The sequence below is a fragment of the Sylvia atricapilla genome, chromosome Z (assembly GCF_009819655.1).
Source record: "Sylvia atricapilla isolate bSylAtr1 chromosome Z, bSylAtr1.pri, whole genome shotgun sequence".
Lineage (NCBI taxonomy): Eukaryota > Metazoa > Chordata > Aves > Passeriformes > Sylviidae > Sylvia > Sylvia atricapilla.
Genome location: NC_089174.1, coordinates 52846082 through 52866846, shown reverse-complemented (window position 1 = coordinate 52866846; position 20765 = coordinate 52846082). Strand labels below are relative to the sequence as shown.

The following is a 20765-nucleotide window of genomic DNA, read 5'->3' as shown; positions in this document are numbered from 1 at the left end:
ACACAATATAAAATAAACATTTGATATCTTGTTCTCTCCAGTGGAAGGCTGCTCTGCTTTTTCACTTTGGTGAAGCAGTGGAATATAGGTGTAAAGCAGGTCACATTCTGTATTTGAGCATCATGTATTGAGCTTCTACCTGTTGTGGTTACCCTCCCTCAGAAGGGAGTCAATTTTGGATGCAGAACAGCTATGAATTTAACAAAACTATAAAATCTCTCTGTGTACAGTCTCTGTAGGTTAGTCAGTAGAGCTGAAGAAAGTCTGATTTACAGCCATATCACATGAGCCCTACATGGGTTCTGTGGAGGATATTGAGAGTAATTTTTTATTGCTTTAGACTGCAGAAAAACGGCATCTATTTTGAAGACTTTGTTTACAGGTACAAAGTTAAGATAAAGTGGTGTTTGTTGCATGTGGATGGTATTTAAGAGTACGGCTGAAGTATACACAGGTGTGCTTTAACTGCTGTTGAACTGACTTGCTCAGGTCCTAATAATTGAGAAGTTGGCAGGGTTTTACTGTGCTGATTATTTATCCAGCTCGTTGGGTTATTCTGTAGCTAGTTTAAGGTGACTTTGGTTCTGTGTTCAGGAGCAGAAGTTATACTTGTGATATTAAAAGTAATTGTATCCCTTGTTGCTGACATAAAAAAATAAATGTTTTCTCACTTCTCTTTCCCTTGCTTTCACCCACACTTGATGTGTTATAATAGTGAAAATAGACTTATTTCAATAAATAAATCAGTAATTTTAATCTGATTTCACTTTATATTGAAGTATAGTATTTTCCAACTTTCTCATCTTCACTGAAGCTCACGCAAAGGAAGCTGCTTGTCATCAAACCAGTTTGCCATCCTACTTCTCCCAGCATTTTCTGCTTCTGTGAAAAACAGATAATGATTTTACACAAGCAGGTTTGCAAACCATTGGTAGGTAGCTCAGTAATTTTAAGGTTTCCTTTCTAGTATTTCTGGCAAATTTCTAATGCAAACAGAATAGCACAACTAAGTCTCAAATTGTCATGGGAAGCTGCTATTACAGAAAGGAATAATTATCATAGTTTGTGCAAAACAGATTTTCATAAACTGGAATATATCCAACCTCTGTGTATTTTTGTGGGTAAAAATGTTAGGATTTGAATGAGTATTTTTTGTGTAAATGCTTGCCTGAAACCTTTTTGATTAAAAGAGTGGTAAGATTACAGACCTAGCCAGCTAAATATGAAATTAGCAAGCCCAGAGACTGCATTTTGCTAAATCATAGAATCATTCCATGTTGAAAAGCCAGAAATGCATTAAATCCAGAGGAAACTGGACACAGAAATGGGGTTTTGCTTTCTCTCATTCTGTCTGCTATAACTGAAAAAGCATACATTGTTTTGTGAATTTTTTTTTTAATTCACATTTTTGACCACAGTATTTAATTTCTTCATTTGACCAGTACTGACTTGGTATGCGCACTACTAATTTGCACTAGTTTATATTTATTGATTGTTTTGAATTCACTGTGGTGTTGGGTATTGGTGATTTGATTTACCAGATACCTAACAGATGGCTCTAAAGGCTAGTTGAAACTTGGAGCTAAACAAATCATGATACTAATCTGAGAGGCGAAAATTTAGGATATGATTCATACCAATATGACTTGGTGGTAGTGTAGTGGAGAAGGTGAAACAGGGTGCCTTATCTTGCCCAGAGATCTACTGGTATCTCTAATAAGATAAACAGCTTGACAGAAATGCTGCTGTGTGGTTTACTCCCTTAAGTGTGCTTTTGTTTTCTGGCTCAAAGGAGTGTTCAGAAAAAGTCTCATCTTGGAGATTTTGTGTATCTAGGACTGAAGTCTTCTGTGCACTTTGAGCAGGCCGAAGATGGCGGTGGTAATGGAAGAGGTGATCCTACATTTCGGTCAACCCTGTAGTAAACTGGGTTTGGGATGATGTTTGTATTTCAAAAAAGTAATAGTTTCATTTGGAAGTGGGCTCTGCTTTAATGAGGATAATTTCATTGCTTAGTTTATCACATGTCCACAAAAATGTTACCAATAGAAGATGGGGCAAGCAAGAGTAGCTGGGTAAAGGGAGAGTCTCTTCTGTGCCTAGTACATAATAATTGGTGAGTGTGTAATCCATGTTTCTGGCCCAGACATATTTGTAGTAGAGGATCATGGGTGTGAAACTGTTCCTTCCTTTGTGAAAGAATCTTGGTCTGACTGATGCCTCTTTAGGTAAGAACATGTTTAAGGAGAACTGCTTTGATCACATGGTTAATCTGTTTAGCGAGTTATTTACTTCCCTATATTTGCTTACACTTGATGTGTTTTCCATGTTCTAGATTTTCCTATTAGTGCTTGTAGGTGTAGTATCATGAAAAGCACATTTAACATATGGTGTGTCTTGAGCATTTTTCTGAAATTAATGCAGTTCATAGTACCTCTCCAGAAAGGGTGATCCCACAGGAGTTGCACACTGGAAAATGTTCCATGAAATCTACATTTCTTAACTGGAGAGTTCTTGCTCCATTCCTCCTGTTCTGCTTTTTTATGGCATTGTCTTAAACTTTACTTTTCTACAAAAAGTTATTTTATGTTGAAATTCCTTTTAGATGAAGAGTATGTGAAAACTTCAATAATGCTGATGTAATTTAAAATAAATGCAGTTAGGTGTTGCTTGATTCAGATTCTGTCTGTTCTGGTAGGAGCTTTACTGGGGGAATGCCATTCAAATTAATTGAACATCAAGATACACTTAGTGTATCCAGCTGTCCTGGACAAGGGAATTTTTGTGAACATATTAAGCATGCATGTCTTACAAATGTCTTAACATTTGCTTTGCAAATGTCTTCTTGTGTAGGCTAAAAAGAGAATTGTAAACTACCGGATTATTTTAGATGTATTTCCCTAGTGAAACTACCACTTGTTACATATTCACATGTTAAAGACTTAAATTACCTATTCTTTCATTGTCCTTTTCTTAGGAGGAAAAAATACCAAGAAATCCTAATTGAAGAAATGCTGAAATTGGAATAGTAATTTTCAGCAGAGGTAGTTATGATGAATGATGATTGAAATTATGAGCAATGACAATTCATATCAATATTTTCTTCTCAATAGTATTTGGAACTATAGTCTTTTTTTGTTGTTCTTCCTTTTTGGAAAGCAGTATTCTGCTGCATCAGGAATCCCCTCCTGCAGAGTTGGTTGCTGTAGTAAGTCTTTTTCTTAAAAAATACAAATAGGAATCAGTATCATCTCTGTGGTGGCAGAGAAGTGCAAAGTGTGGAATGTCCAGTCTTTACCTGTTGGATATTCTGCTCAGCTCCCTGGCTCCATGGCACTGTCCCTTGTACTCTCATGGTAACATGCTCCAGAGAAAGGGAATTCGGATCCTCACAGGCTCTGTCATTCATAGTGTAAGCTCCTAGTACAAGCTGCCCTTACCTACAGGGTACTGGAAGTTTTCAGTTGCGCTTCTGTAGGTCTGTGGCATTACCATCTCAAGCATGAGGAAACCATGAGCCAACACTGCAGCTGAAACTTGCATTTAAATTTGGAGTAAAAGAAAATGTGTATTACTTTTACACTCCCAGTATTTTAGTAAAGTTTGACTTGTAGTGTGTTGATTTAACAAACAAAAAATTCTTTAGATCGGAAAGGAAGCAAGGTGTCTTAACTGTCTACTTCTCAGATGATCACTCTGTTCCAGCAAGTGGAATTTGATAGAGTATAGAAATTTTTTTTTATCTTGAGAAAGAATTAACAAGTATCATACTTCACTTGGTTTAAAATGTGAGAGAGTAACAGGCTTTATTTGAATTTCTGTCTTTGTAAGGATTCAAAATTGAAACTTGATAATACCATTGCCACAGAATCCACTGTTTTTTCCATCTCTTTCAGGGATGTCAAAATCTTGCTGTTCTTTATTGGCTTAAAATGGGCAATTTTTTTGTCTATTGTTTCAAATTCTAAAATCTGTTGTGTTCATCTGCAGAAATTGCATCTGACTATTGCTCGTTTTCATGGTAATGGAAAATGAATTAAACGATTGTTTCCTTTGAATAAATATGTTTTATATTTTATTTATTGAGCTGATTGATTGCTGTTTGTGATGTATTGTGAAATTGCTGGGTAGGAAGAAGAATGATTGAAGGTACTACACAGCAAAGTTTCTAAGCACTCTGAGAGTTCTTGTAAATGGAATTAGAAACTCCACCAAATACATCGGTGTTTATTCGTAGTATTTTCTTCTCTGGAAGCAAACACAATCAAGTGTGACTATCAATTAATCAGACCAACTATGGGCTCCACCTTTTACAATTTACAGGGCTGAGGCAGTTCAACAAAGGAAACAATCTTGTTCCTGATGCAGAAGGATCGATTCCTGACTTCCGGATGAGTTTGAAAGAAAATAAACTTGAGTCCAGCAGTCACATTTTATTTCTTGATTTTATGGGTGACTTCTGATTGCTATTTTTATCAGTTTATTGATTGGTTTTGTGTAGTTTGTTAAAACCTCTAAGAGCACAATACTTGCTGGAGGAACTATATTTTCTTTCTTGGCAGACCATTGTCTGTTGCCCCTGGTTGCAGTGCTTTCTGCAAGTATCAAGACTGTAAAGTATAACTGTTTAGGTGTAACTGGAAATCTGTCACAATCTTTGCAGTTCTCAACTCTGGTAGCACATCAGCTTCTAAGTGATCCATGTTTGAAGCATGCTGCTCCAGAGGAAGCAGTGTAGCCATAATAAGGAGAGCAGGTAACAGTGGGATAACAGGTACTTACAGCTATTTCTGAGTTTTCCTTTGGATGTGTTTGCAGTTGGAAGCAAAGTTCTGGCAAGGGTCGGAAGCGGACATTGACAGTTCCATCTTGTAGTGGGAAAATTACTGCAGTGTTTATTTTATGGTAGCTGTTTGTTGGTGTTGTTGTTTTTTTTTTTTTTTTTAAATCAGAACCCTCTTTTCTATGCACACTATATGTAAATTTTAAAAGCACGTTTTCTTTTAGATGAAAATGCTAGATATTTTCACCTTTTCTGTTAAATCTTGCCCCCTTAATATTTTTTTAGAGCAGTTAAGGCCACCACCTCAAGTTAAACACAGGTTTTAAGAGAACAAGTTTTTACTCTCAATCTTTTTTTGATTTGTTTAATTTTTCATGGTATAACATTAAAACTACTGATCTGCACTATTCTTTTCTGACTAGTTTTCCTGTCACCTCTGTGAAACAAACTATAAAAATACTTGTCACGTAAATAAATACGTAAGAGATTTTTCTTCCCCCAGCTAGATTAAAACTGGAGTCTAAAACCAATGTATGCATATAGCTGCAAGCACAGGCTCAGGCTGATTTGTACCATTTCCAGCAGGTGCAGAACTGTGGTCGGACTGTTTGGCAGAGTGCGTGAGGGCAGAAATTGAATAGTAAGAGATTGTGCATGTGCTGCTGTCTTTCAGCAGTTCTAGGAAGGATTAAAATGAGAGATTCTGACTTAATTGCAGCTGGAGGACAGATGCAAGGTACTGAACTTGGAGCTGAAGCTGCCTTAGTATGGTGCCATGGGTCTATAAGTGTAAAACAATTCTTTTCCTGTATTTTTTTAAGCTGTGAAGTCACAGTTTAAAAATCGGTAGAGAGTGGTGGAAACTTCTCATCCCTGTGTAAATGAGGACGTATTTCAAAAAAAGTATCGCTGTGAAATGCTGAGGATTGCTTGGAGGTGAAGGCATAGTACCTTAAACAGGACGTCAAAGCTCTACTGGCGGAAACAACATTTCCTTTTGGCAGTGTCCTTTTACTCCTTTCTGTCTGATTTTTCAGCGTTTCCTGCTGCCTTTGAGGAAGGGAAATTGAAGCCAGTCATTGTTACTTCAAGTTCCACTTGCAGCCTTTTTTCTGTATGCTCTGCAGGTACATATGGCAGGGCAGGGCAGGATGCAGCATCGTGGCTGTCAGAGCAACTGAAGAACTTTGGTAATCTCCAGGCTGTGCATTTCTGTTCCCCTACTTGCTGATGTAAGTTGATATTAACAAAAACCCATCGACTTCATCAGGTGACAGGCTTGATGCATGTTTGTGTCACCCTTCTTGACTTGCTTTTTATTGTCCTAATCATGGATGATTCAGGATGTATCCTTTCATGCTCAGTTCAGCTCCATGTGATTCTGTTAAATAAAAGCTGTGTCTTATCAATTCACTTCAGCAGTCCACAGAGTGGTATGTACATTAGGAAATTGATTTTGAGAAGTCTGCCACTCCAGTTTATTGCTTATGCTGTTGTTTGTAGTATTTTTTGCAAAATAGCCAACCAAATTAACTTACAAAACACTAAATTAACTGGAGAAGAGAAAGTTACATCGCTTTATGAGCTTAGCTGGGATCTTTGTAAAGAAGTTGGTAGAAAGTGAGATGGAGAATCGTACCTGTGGTTATTTGGCAATCTGGTGCTGGTGATTACATTTCAGTTTGTATGTGCATTGCTCAGATTGTATCTCCTAAACATCAGCAACTGGCTTAGTCAAGAAGATCTTTTTTGTTTAGTGTCCTTACCAGAGAAGGTAAGAACGTCTTTCCCCTCCACTTGTTATTACTGCAAGGCGAGGCTCTTTTTGTTTTGATTTCCAAACACCATTCCTTTAGGGCTGAAGAGAAATTTCATATTCAAGGCTTGTAGTATTTCCCTCCAGTTCTGTAGAACTGTAGTAAGCACTACGAGACAAAAGTCTGTGATTAAAACAAAACACATTCTTCTTTATGAATGAAGAGTTAATTTTCTGTGAAATACTAAGATTAGCTTTTTTGCTTGCTTTATTCAGAACCATGATATGTTTCATACAGTGTAATAATGTTTTTTTGTTCTCACTAATTTGTGAAATGCTTGTTTAGGGTGTGTGCATGTGTTCTTGGTAAGCACTTAATAAACTAGATTGATCTTTTTGGCAAAGGCTGCATTGTGTAGAACAAATTAAACCTGAAATAACAGTTGTTTCAGATTATTTTTCTGAAAGCGTAATTGCATATATTCTTTTTCCTACTGGCTGCTGAAATGGGTTTCCCAATAATGCTTTATTATTCTGTTTATTTCAACAGTACATATATAGTTGTTTTGTTTTCCATTCCACTGACAAACCTAGGGCCTCCAGTGGTAATTCTTTGCCAGCAATTTTTTGTAATTGTAATAACCATGGAACTTTGTGAAATATAGTGGAAATATTTTCTCAAAGCTTATGTGCTATAAATAAAATCCCAATTTTCTTTTTTCCACAGAATAATTTATGATTTTTTTTTCATAAAGGAAAAAGGGACTGCAAATAGATATTTTTGAGCAACAAATTTTTTCTAAACTCCCTATCTGTTAGAACATTTCTGAATACTTTAATACTGGGGAGTTTATATGACTCTTGCTTCTTTTTTTTATCTCCATCAGTGCTAAGAATTTGGACATATGCTAAAATGCTAATTAAGGCACTTGAACATATTTAACTGAGTGCTTATGTCCTATTTTAGCTGTGTGTGGCAAGGATGAATTGAATTAAACCACTATGTTGCCATCCTGAAAGGTATTTAGGAGTCTAATGGTCCATCACCTGCTCCTCTTTTCCTACAACTTCGAGTGGTGGAGCCATGGTTGTACTCCAAGGACTAGCTTTACTGAGCCCCCTTCATAGACTGGATCACCACATGAGGCCCAAGGTATAGTCTTGTATACAGACATCTTTGAACATTTTGCAGAACACTTTATAGGTACCTGTGAACTTAAGGTGTTAGGTTTTTGGGTGTATTTAGGAAATAAAGTACCACTTAAACATCAGGTCCAAAAGATTTCATTGTCTGAATCAGAAACCTAAGCTTTTGCTCTTGTGTTGAATCCCTGCAACAATGCTGAAAAGACTGTTGACTGATTCTTCATAACTTTACTGGGATCAGATTCTGGCACAGTGTTTTTATTATCATCTCTTGATACACAGAAAAAAAGAAAAAAGTTAACATGTAGTTAATAAATATTTAATCTCTTTTTAAAAAATGATGTCACATAAGTGGCTATGAAAAGAGATCAGAATTTTTAAAACAGTGTCTTGTAGGTGTCTCCCAAAGGACGCAAACAATACAAGCTTGCATTACATAAGCAAAAAGGCAATTCGAGCCCAAGCCTTTCCTTTCTGCCTTTCCTCCATCTTTTCTGGTTGCGTGCTGGTGTTAGCAGCAAAACCAGGCACTTTTGTGTTTAGAGAAAGGCGTAATAGAAGTGTCGGTGTTTGTTAACAGATTTGACAAACTGTGGCAGCAAAAGCTATCTTTTTTATATTTTGGCATGAGCATTCACCCTTTTATTGGGCCATTAATGCTATTTCAGAGCGTCACGCTGCATCCACAGGCAATAATTTAGCAGTTGTTTATCAGGAGCTTTCATAAAGCTTTGAATAGTATTATAACATTCAGTAACACTGACAATAGCATTTCAGAAAATGTGCCAGTTTACATGGGATATCCGTGAATATAGTTGTTTGGGAATGCATGACCCACATAACCTATAAATGTAATTGGAATTTACAGTGCTGGCATAGGCTGATGGATAGCAGATTAGAGCCCTGATTAACCATGTGATTCACAGGCTGGGAATATATTGTCCTAAGATAGATTCATTAGATGCAATCAGAATTTTGAGTGGTCAGATGATATTCAAGTATGCTGTTTGCTTTCCTTCCCCCTCACCCCACCATGTGTTTTTCTTTTTAGGTTGCCTTCTTACTCATTTATTTATTTATTTCCAGAGCTGAAAAATACTACTTTGATGAATCTGTTCCTCACCCTAAAGCTGTCTGTCTGTTATTCATCAGAAAGCAGGTCGCAGTTCAGTGAGCAGAAGAAAAGATTTTAATAGAAGCTGTGCCAGGGGCTGTAATGCATCATTTTAGGGCCCTAATTACGTTACAATGACAAATATCAATGGTGACAACAGCAATAACCTACATCCTTTAATGGCTATGCTGGAAAAGGAGTTTGGGCACTGCGCCATCAGATTAGACTTGGTTTCAAAACATAGGCCATTAGACTTGTGTGTGTCCATAGCATTCCTGGCTGATAACTGCAGCCCAGTGGAAGTGCCTGTAAATAAATGAAGCCTCTCTAAAGCCTTGTCCTGTGGGAGAAAAGAAGTAAAACTAGATGATTGTGGAAGCAGTCGTGTTTCTGAGACAGTTTTGACTTTCCATGTGAGAAATCGGATGGCTGGTATTATGAAATCATACTTTTTTCTTCTCCTGGCAGTTAGACTGATCATGAAAGAACCATTGACCTGGTGGCTAACAGGAAAAATAAAACAGAGCTAAATTTCCAATGTTCCAATGCAGGGTTTAAAATGTGTGTGAGTAGAAATGTAAAGTTGTGCTTTACCTTTACACCTCTGTGTGTCAGATCTTGTACCTTAGGCAAAGAAGAATGACTTTGCTCCAGGGGTACTAGGAATAGGTCTACTGAGATGCTAATCTATGCCATCAGTACCTACACCTTCCAGCTTCAGGGCATCATCTCAAAGAAACTCACTCAACTGGCTTCTGGCAGCTAACTCCTTTCTCTTATATGTTTTGTGGAAGACAATCAAACCTGTTGCTGTGGCATTATCTCCTGCAGTTAATTGTCGAAACAGTTACAGTATTGAGACAGAGTGTACTTCATATTTACCGTGTGAAAATGTCTGGTGTGAGACTTTCCTTCGTACAGAATGTGTACCTTCCTTTCATTTGTGCATGTACATGGTTTTTTCTTCATGCCTTCAGACTGCATGTGGTCTCCAAACGCAGGCAGTCCATGTCTCAGTCATGCTGTGACTCTGCAGTCTGCTGCTGCTCTGCTGGGCTGTTTCCTTACTGCCTGAGTTGGGAGGATGATAAAAGGTAACTGTATGCACAACAATGCAACTGGGAATGCTCTTTGTTAGGAAAAGTGAAGACTCTTCTAATAAGGAAAAAATGCTAACACTTCAAAATAGCAAGGACTTTTTGGCTTTGTTGTGACTGGCCTAGTAGAGAAATGCTGCTGAGGAATTTTTCTACATCACTTGAAGCTGTTTTAGCTCTTTTTCTTCTCCATAGGCTGAGCTGGGTGCTGCCTCCATCAGCTCGCTTCCCTGCATACAGCATGAAAGGACTCATTCTGCACTCCAGTGGGATTGATTGCAAGAGATTTATTACAGTCGTGTAACTTTGCATATTAAGCCACCTGCTTTCAGTTACTTACAGCTTTTTAGAAAACACTTTTTAGTTTAACATTTCTCAGGTTCAGAATCTGCCAGCGGTGAATTTTTATATAAATACTGAGCAAATATGTTTCAGCCACATTTTGGCCAGAAGAGCAGTAGAAGAGAGACATATTTCCGTTGGGGAGGGGGGAGAGAAGTGATGAAAATTAAAATGTCATAACTGAAATAACTTGAACTATTTATGGTTGAATACCTTACTTGAGAAGAAATGCCTCAAAGTGAATTGAATAAAATTATTTTGTTGACTAAGCTATATCCTAGCTGAATGGTAATTTATGGGTTTGGCGGGGAAGCCAGTGAAGTTTTACAAGTCTGGGTTACTCAGGAGGTTAGATAAGACAATTGTAAGAGTCCCTTCTGGCCTTAGAATCTATGAATCTACAAGCTTTTTAAAATTAGGTGCTGGGCTCCTGCATGGCACTTGGAGCTAGTTTTGTTCTCAGTTCCTTGGCAGTAAAGGTATCTAGCTAATGTAGCTGAGGTTGAAGAGTGGTTTTCCAAAGGCTACCGCCATGGAGCTGTGCAGCCCAAGGTTGTGACAGGCATTTTAAAGATGGGGCGGAGTTTTTTTGCAGCAGAAGAAAGCATGATGTGCCTTATTTTTTACGAAGGCACATGTGTGTTTTAAATGGCAGATTGGAGTGGCTTCAGCCTATGCCAAGACAGGGGCAACTTGGGAATTTTCTGCTCATGTGGAAAATCCTTGAAGAATAGAATGTGTGGTTTTGTCTCTGGCTTTAGGGCATGTGGGAGATTTCTCAAAAAAAAAAAATTGGCAGTGTGTCTGGAACTCAAAATTTGGAAATTATTAGATTAATGGTGCTTGAACCACTAAGAAGAGATATTTTACAATTGTGCCTTGTATTACAGTCTACATTTTCTTAGTCAAGTAATGCTGTTATTCAAGTAATGCTGTATTGGATTATGCAGCCTTTCTAGCTGAAGCTTAGGTGCACAAAACTTGTTGCTCCCTGTGCTGCTCTGTGTAACAAGCAGTTAATAAATTTCCTTGTCAACTAGTGTAGTGAATACTGTCTGTTTAAAGGCATATTTAAGTTTTGCTTTGTGGAATTTCTGATGTTACTGATGCATTTGAAATTTGTGGATAATTTAGATTTGTGTTGAACAGAGTATATTATGAAGTATCCTATAAAGTATCTGTGCTGCTGAGTAAATAGAAAAGATGTAGTAGACAAATACAAAAAAATATTAAAACACATAAATTTAATGAAATGAGAACTTGCATAAACAGTGAAGACCAGTGGGAAGATACAAGGACAGCTTAACATAGAAATTGCTGTAGAAAACGCAAATGAGAATCTAGGTGGATTTCAGAGAAAGGAGAAAGTTGTATTCTGAACTAGCCTGTATTAACTCGTGTGTATCACACAGTATGCACAAGGGGGCAGAGTTAGTTTCATATGTGCTCTTACCTCTTTGCAAACCATGTCTGCTGGTTACATAGCTCTCTAACTGTAATATTCCTTGAACCCAGATTTATTTTATATGAAAATATAAAATAGCACTTTCTACTGCTACTTGTGAGCCTTTCTGATCTATAGATTCTGATCTATAGATTATTTTCCAAGCGTTTGCCATTTAAAAGACAGCATATCAAAAAGGCTGGAAGGTTTGCTTTTAGAAGAAGGAATGCTAAATGGCATGTTAGTACGTGTTCATCACATGATAAGTAATTTTGCAAGAGGAAAAGCATTCTGTCTGATTGTCAAATGAGGAACTGATTCTGGGTAGAATTTTTTCTAAGAAAATCATGATTTATGGTGGGAAATTCTGCTCCTGGAGCTGCAATTTTTGTGTTATCTAAACAGATTTCCTCTGTCTCTATTGAAATTTTTAGATTAAATGCAGAGAATACGAATTTATCTCTTGTATGAAAATAAAACATTGTGTATTATTAAGTTGTGGTTACAGTTGTCACATGAAAGTAACTACTACTAAACAGGAGAATAGATAACAGCAGAAGTGTGTTACAAGACTGCAGTATTCCTTTCTGAAATACATGGTAAAATGATTATCAGTTAGGTTGTATATTAAATGCTAAGGTTCTCACGATATGCTGTATATTACAATGCTAATGTTTTCATGATACTGTTACAAGTAAGTGGTGTATTTGCTCCCTTTGCTTACAATGGCATTGCTGTTATTTGAAATGATCCTTCCTTTTGCGTCGTAGGAGAGAGTTCAGTTTGATACACAGAATTTTGTAAATCTTCTTTGTTACATCTCCTGAAGATTTTGTTCTTTAAATTCCTATGATTGTGTAATCAAAATGAACTACTCTTTGTATCAGTTCTAAGTAGTGGTGTTTAAGGAAAATATTTTAGCAGAAATTAGTAGCTTCCTGAGTACATTTGGATCCGTGTGCAAACACTTTTGTTATTTTGGGAATATCTCTTGGCCAGAGGATGGCCAGAGTTGAAAAAAAAACAAAAACCAAATGTCTCTTTGTGGGTGACAGTTGTATTTGAGAATTAATGTAATTGAACTTCTTTTTTATTGTGACTTGCAGGCAGAAATTGTCAAGAGGCTGAATGCTATATGTGCGCAAGTCATTCCCTTCCTGTCCCAAGAGGTAGGTAGTCATTTGTACTGCTTCTGATCTGAACAATTGCATCATCGTATCTATTACAAAAGTGGGACTTTTTGCTGAGGCTGTTTCCTTATGAATCTCTTGGCGCTTGTAGACTTTCCGTTGTGCTGTTATCACTTTATTGTCATTATCTTCTTCAAGACTATTAAAATATCATTTAAATATATTTATGAAATGGAATGTGTTGTAACATCAAAGCAGAATTTTAGTTTAAATATTTTTCTTTAATGTGCAATATCGTTTTTCTTGCAATTATGATTTTGTGGATCTGAAATGAAAAACAGCTTACAAAAATGCTAGAAAGGTGTAATTTGTGCTACATCCTTGGCAATGAACATTTAAGTTCAGCAGAAACTTCTGTTTTGGTATGTGAATAATGATGTTCAACACAGCAGGCATAGAAACACAGTTTTTATGTTGGCTTTTTTCTCTCTCTATCCCCAGTTATTTACTACCTTAAATCCTTTTATGTTTTTGTCTGTTTGGGGAATATAAACAGAAAATTGAAACTCACTGTGAGCTAATTTCTCTAAGCATTAATTTTCTCCAAATTTTGATTTGCTAGTATTATTATGAGTATGTTGTAGATAATTTAAGAGGCACTGGGGTTTGGGGGAGTTGATGGGAGCTAATGAGGAAGCTTCCGAGCAACTGGAGTGTGTGAAATAAATGGGAAGTGTGGTTCATGAAAGGAAACCTCAGGTGCACAGTGGTTGCACTTGTCCACCTCCCTGTAGGAAAGGGACTGGGGACTGGGATTTGTTGGTGTAGGTTAGTGTGCATCAATTTAGCATGTGGTTTCATTTCAGTATAATATGTGGCAGTGAAGACAGAACTGGAAGGTGTATTTTTGTGTATTGCATCTGTAAAACGTCATGCCTGAGAATATGATGTGACTTTCTCCCGGCTTTTCAGTTGTTACATAAAATGCCCATGTTTTCAGGAGAGCTGCTCAGCTCACTGCAAATGAGTGGCTGTGTGCTCCTTGTTGTTGTTCAGCTAATGAGCTTTATGCGTGCCACATGTGTGTGTATCTGTGTATGTTCAAAACAAGAATAATGCTGTCAAAACTAGAACCTGACAGTGTTTGTGAGTGCCACTGTACTCTCTGCTTATTAAGATGGATTTGTAGAAAATAAATGACTTGTAAAGTTCTTGCTTCATTGCTGGAGGACTAGAATTCAAGTCCTGCACAGATCTAAAACAAGTAGCTGTTTTGTACTTTGACTGCTTCAGAGTCTCTATAGGTGTAGTTACATGTTTTTATTTGCTGGGCAGAGATAGCATACCATGTATAGACAGCAGGGAAGGATTGAGAGTGGAAGCTTTTCATGTGTCTTGACAGTGCAACTGCCAGTGATTGCTTTTGTAATGGGTTTAGGAAAATCTTGATGATTGTTTGACCTCTTCTAGCAAGAATACATATTTAAATCAGTCTATATTGACATACACTGATGTGTCAAAACAGAACTGAGCTTCATGTTTGAGTATACTGATAGTCTTGATTTCTCTCTAATTTGTGTCTTTAAAAAGTTAATGTCTTAATGGAAGTCTCTTTATTTCATCATCCAGATTAATAGAGAATTGAATTGCAGCATGCTTTTGCTGTTTATTCATTTTACATACAGTCTAATTGTGGAATAGTGGCTGAAAAATGTGATCAGGCTTCTTTATATTGTGCCTGAGGGAAAAATGTACAAAATAGAGTGGTTACATGCACTGATGGCAACATTATTGCCTCATAATAGCACCAGGTTAACGTGTATTATTGCTTGTTAACTTTGTAAGGAATCAATGGCTTGTGATAACTCACTTAGAAGTAAGAAATTGTGGGCAAAATCACTAGACATCTTGTGAAAAAGATGCATTTATAATAAATCACCCTACTGTGTACTACTGCTTTGTTTCTGGGGACAGTCCAGTAACGTATTCAGTAAATTCTCCAGGCCTCAATCAGTTTTATTGTGCTGTACATCATCTAATAATATATTTAAAACAAACTTTCTAACCTGCCTAAACACACCTTGTTTTTACATTTATTCCAGTTTAGACATACTGTAAAAAACAGCACCAAGAAATACAAGCTTTCCATTTTTGTAGGAGAGAGTGATTCTTTGGTCAAAAATGTTAGATGGACCTCAGAGGCAATGTGTTTTTCGATTTCTGCTGTGGCTTTGGGCTTCCTGTGTTGCAACAGTCATTTTCTACCTCTGTGTGATATTGTGAGCACGAGTGTGCTCAAAGGAGTTCCTGTTGCATAAGATGAAAGGGGTGCATGCAAGGGTGTAGACTGTGGTCATTCGGTTAATTTAGTTTTGATCTGCTGCAGTTGGTAGATAGTTCAATGTTCCCATGCTTGAATGATCTAGCCAGTACAGTGCAATTAATTTTGTGTCTGTAGCCATAGACAGCGCCTCTGCTAATTGACCCTTCCAGCTGAATTTACCAGCTTCAGCAGAATATGACACTTTCACAACCCTGTGGCTCTCAAGTTGGGGCTGGTTTCTGTCTGGTGTGTGTGGCTGGTTGCAACCTTTGGCTGTCATTGTGTGCTAAGTGCTGAATGACCTTAAGTGCAGGATAGTGGCATTTCTTCAGTGTGTCTGGAGATGGATATCACAGTTACCTTGGGTAAATACTGTCTTGTGTTCATGTTCATGAAACACATGTAAGCTGGCTTATGTACAGCAAATGCTGTAGTTGTGGTGGCACGGAACTCAGCACTTCTTGCAAAAGCTGCTTGATAAGACAGTAGTGATCCCTGTGAACTTACATGCCTCAATGTAAGCATTTTGTAACACTGAAGGAGGCTGTAATAAACTTTTTTTGAAGGTTCACTTTCCCTTCCAACTGCCAGTGAACTAGCTAATAACAAGCCAGGTTTGTTTGTTTGTTTGTTTGTTTGTTTGGGGGGGTTTTTTTGGTGTTTTTTTGTTGGTTTTTTTTTTTTTTTTAAACTCACATCTTCAATTCCCTGTGCACATTAAAGTGGTCAGATCTACTTTCTAGTATAATAAAATGCCAAGCACTGGCATTTGTATATGTAAACAAATATCAAAAGGAAATTCTGCTTGGAGTCTTCTCTTTTCAGACATTTTGATGTCAGTTGATGGTATTCATTTTAAGAGATTGATGTGGGCCATAATATGCTTGCTCTTCCTTGTACATACTTTCCCTAGAGGTGTTTCTAAAGTCTGGTAAATTTGAATGAGAAGTGTGAGATCCATTATGTAGAAGCAGAGCAGGAGTTCTTACATACTCATCAAGAGGAGCTAGCTTTTCGTCTGGGATGTGAGGTTAAGAAGACAGAATTATTTGCCTCCATTTTAGACTTGCCCCAGACTAGAGCTTAATAGTAAATGCAAGGAAACTCAGATCTGTAATCCTTCTGCCAAGGAATGCATCTCATTAGCAATTTATGCATATTTTGCTAATAATGCTCTTACATTTTTCTGAAGTAGTTATTATGTCTTGCCTGAGTTGTGATGCCTGGATGCAGTGACCCAACTTGTCGCTTCTAGCTTTTACAGTATGTGCTGTACTCCTTGGTAAATGTGTATTTGCTTTCCAATTCTCACTAGCATTTTTGGCATTGCCTTGTCTCATTATGCTGTCTCTAGATAGGGCTTCCAAGAAGTGCAGTGCTGCAGTTCTTAAGCAACACCCATACTTCCTCTAAACACATAACAACAAAATTATACAAGCAAGGAGTAGCAGAGGCTGCTTGCTTCTTCACAGCAAGTTTTTCAGTGAGTTTTGCTTTGGATATTGGTGGTGATCCTGAAGACAGGTTAGAATTTTTTAACACCAGTGTAATTGTGTCCATGCCTGGGGGAGTTTTGGCCACTCACTTCCTGTCAGCACAGCTTCACTGTCATTGGGAGTTGTGGAGAGCTCTGACATGGTATAAAAAGCCTAGGAATTCTCCACCATGTTGCAGTGCCTATGCATAAGCCAGGGCTAGGTGACAACTCTGTGGTGAGACAACGTGATGGTGAAAAAGCCTAGATTCTAATTGCAGTCTCTGTAGCTGTTGCTACCCACTGACTTACAAGAAGTGATTTTCCGAAGTGAGGCAAGTATGAGCACACTGCTCATTGCAGAATGCAAAAAGGGGAGAAGAAACAAGAAAAGAAGTTAGAAAGGAGAAACTAGTCTGCATGACAGGTGGGGCAGGTTATTCAGCTCATTGCTCTGGCATGTCAAATGCAGTACAAAATACTGTTTTCCCACAGCTGAAAAAACACAGATCTGTCATTTGCTTGTGTGCCCAGAGGAAGGCTAGCATTAAATGTGTATGAAAGTTGCAACACTGTGTTAATATTTATATATGGAAAAAGTAACCCTTTTTTGTTGTAGCAGTTTTTGCTTGGCTGTAAATCGCTGTATGATCACTGGATGGACAGGCGGATGCGTACTACTTGGTTTTAACATAATGCTGCTTGTTCCTGGTCTGCTGGCCAAGGAGGTGTTCAGGCACATGAGAGGTATTGGAACCATCCATCCTGGAGTACCAGCTCAGGCTGGGCCAGCCAGGTGCCATCCTGCTTATTGGGCCCCTGGGCTCCCTGCCCCTCACTGTGGTTTTGAGTTGCAGGTGGTCCCTGGACCCAGCTGGGCTCCTTCTCTACATGCAGAGATCCCCACCTGTTCCCAGAGCCATGGGCGCTAACATGGAGCCCACAGCCTGCCCCAGCTTTAGAAAGGCCTCAAGTAGACAGCTCTTCAAACCCTGCGTGGGCTTTCCTGTGCCTTTTTCCACTCAAGTGTGTGGATTTTGTCTGTAACTTGAAGTAGCTCCAGGGTCACTCAAGGCATGTCCCCCATGGGGTTTTTGGGAGCTGAGGAGATGCCTCCTTAGTTGCTGCAATGCACTGGAAGTGATGGAAAGGCTACAGACCATCTATTTTGAATCTTTTGCATACAAAGCCATGGAAGATTAAATCAATGTTAAAGCAGCTAGCAATAGGAGAGTTTTAATTGTCTCTTCTGTACCTAATTTAAGTTCAGTGTTACTAGGCCCTTGGGTTTTCTCCTATCTGTGAAGTCTTGACCCCAAACCTATTAGAATCAGTGCAAGATGGATTGGGTGGCTGCTCTGACAAAAATCTGAAAGTGGGGTTTTGGTAGACCATCCCCTCACCTTCTCTTCCTCTTACCTAAGAATGGATTGTTCCCAAATTATTCTTCTTTATGTGTTTCTGTAAGGGAACAGAAAACACTAGCTCTTGTGGAGCTGACTCATTTTCCAAATCCTGGATGCAAATTGAAGTAATTTCTACAATAATTTTGATAGGTTTAGGCCAGCTTTTGTAGGCACCTTAGAAATTCTTCTTCTCCTGAGAACAGGATTTAAGTAAATTGATGTTGGAATAGAACACTCATATATTCAAGACCTTTCCTTGCCTCAGTGCGAAAAGTATTGCCTTTAAACCATTGACTATAAACTTCTTAGTAAAAGCTCTTACTTAAAAAAGCAAAAATTTTTAAAACTCTGCTTTGTTCTTTTGGGGTTTTTTTAATGACTTGAAGAAAAATTCCATTATGTGAATGACTTTTACCAGAAAATAGTGGTGTAATTTTTATAATCACCCTGTTGACATATAGAGTTGTGGGTCACCAGACTTTCAGCTATATAATCTCTGAAAGCTGTACCTGTCCTTAACAAGTGACAGCCTGGAGCAGATAACATATTATCAGGAACTTGGTGCTTCCATACCACAATTTACTTTTTTCTGGTATCTGTGGCAGGGATACACTGGACTTTTAATTTTAGGTGTTTTTTTTCTTGACTACCAAGAACATGTTTGCTGATGTTCAACCTGCTTTTTAGTCTTTACATGGTTGTCTTTTAAGTGGCACATTGGTTTATATTGGCGCTGTAGTTCTACAAAATTCAGAATGGGACTGCTGTGATTCTGTTTATAGCTACAAAGTGGCACTATTCTAAGTGGTCTCCAGTCATTTCCTTCATGCAATTCTTTGCTTAAAAGCAAACAAACTCTAAAACTATTTTTTTCCTTCTGGGAGTTTTTCTAAATTGTGAGCTTCATTACTTGCATTTATCTTCTTTTTGGGATCGGAATTCCTTAGGTTAGTAGTGGCACTCCCCGGTTTACTGTTCCCACTAAAAAGAGAACCATGCAGGCACTTCCCCCACCATCTTCCTCCATGGGAGAAAAAAGTCAGAGATTATGGGTTGAGATAAGAACAAACTATTAGAAACAGCAATGAGGTAAAAAAATGGACAGTAACAGCGACAATGCTAATAACAAAAATGTGCGGAGAGAGGCTGATGTACAAGCAAAATTGTTCACCAAACCCAGGACAAAAAACTAAGGAAAGACAGACCTTCTAGCTGCCATGCTTTCCTGGACCAAAAACCATTTCTTCTGTTAGCCCAATAATCCCTCATTTTTGCCCTGAGGCAATGAGGTGGGGTGGTGTAGAACAGCCCAGACACACCCAAATCTCATTGCTGCTGCGTAAAAATTAACTCTGTGCAGGCCAAAACCAGGACATACAGTTATGGGTGGATTTTTAGGTTTGTTTTTCTTTGCCCTTATGCATAAGGGCTTGTAAGAAAAAATGCCATTTTTGTTTGTGTGTTGCACTGAAAATTGTGAAATCTGAGCCTGCCAAGCCCCGAAATAGCAGCATCCTTTTTTAGAGTTCCTCCTTTCCTGGAGTGGGGCTTAGGGTGCTCCTTGGGGAGTCCCAGTTCCTTTCAGCTAACTCCTGTGTTGGAGGTGATCTTCAGGATTTGGGTCCTCATTTTGTTAAAGACAACTTGTTGCTTCCGATAAAGATGCATAGGAGTTGCTGTACAAAATGATCTGTGCCTTTGCTCCACTCTGCTCATGGAAAGGCAAACTGGATTCTTTAAAGGGACCTTCTCAAGCATTCCCTTAAACTTTTTGCCGGCTTGATGTTGATCTTTATGCAAAGCTGATGTTTCATTGTTACAGTTTTTGCACCTCTCCACATAGTCAAGAGACTCCTTTTTCTGTTCAATCTGTGGCTGTAAATCAACAATGTCTCACTCTCAGTGCAGATCACACAACCTACTTGCAGTTCTCCGTGACCCCTCCTTGCACCTATTTGCTCTGTGTCATCCTGATTCTGGGAGGCTGCCCATGAAGATTAATTTGCCACTGGTGGAGGTCTGAACAGGCATGGATCTGGTTGCAAGATGAGAACCTTATTTTGTTTGTAGTTGATGTTTTTAAATAAATACCAGTCAGCTTTCAACATACAGCAATTTTGAATTTACTGCAGGAATACAGTATCACTCAAACTGATACAACCACTGGAGCTTGTAAACTGTGCTGTTAATTAGACCATGTGTTTTTGATGGACTTTATAAAGCTATTAACATGTACATGTTGAGGATTGAAATAATTAGTTCTCTTTCACATGTTTGACAGATTTGTGAATGTAATTTTAAATTCTTTTCTTATGGTTGAGCTCCTTTGCTAGGAGGAGAATCTGTATATTCTTCAGTGATGTGTTTGCCATGTGCTTGTTGAAAATACATACCCTTCTTTTCAGAATAGTGGGTGGGGTTTATTCATAAAGTTTCCATGGTTGTAAGGAAAGAGGCTTACATTTGAAGATGGCATTTAAATTCAAAAGCACACTGTGCTGATGAACAAAAGGAAGACAGTTTCCCATTTAGTCAGGTTGTGAAAGAGCTCTTTGAGAAGCAAAGGTGTAATTCCCAGCATGTAAGGGCATAAAAATAAAAATCCTCCCCTTGCCTATATATTCTTGCTTATCAACACGCAATGTGACTGTCTGTTAGAGAGCAGTTATTTCAGATCTTGCATGTCTTATAAAAACAATAAAAGTAAGAATCTGTGCTTAATAATTTAGAAAACAAGTAATTTTTTTTCT

General features: G+C 38.1%; 1 protein-coding gene across 2 annotated transcripts in view; it reads left to right on the top strand.

Moving 5' to 3' along the window:
* LOC136374236 (transducin-like enhancer protein 4) overlaps positions 1–20765 on the top strand; it is a 104018-nt gene that overhangs the window by 17946 nt on the left and 65307 nt on the right. For both annotated transcript variants that reach the window (XM_066339537.1, XM_066339536.1), the window contains exon 5: positions 12789–12851. In XM_066339537.1, coding sequence (XP_066195634.1) covers positions 12789–12851 — 63 coding nt within the window. The remainder of the gene's footprint in view (positions 1–12788; positions 12852–20765) is intronic.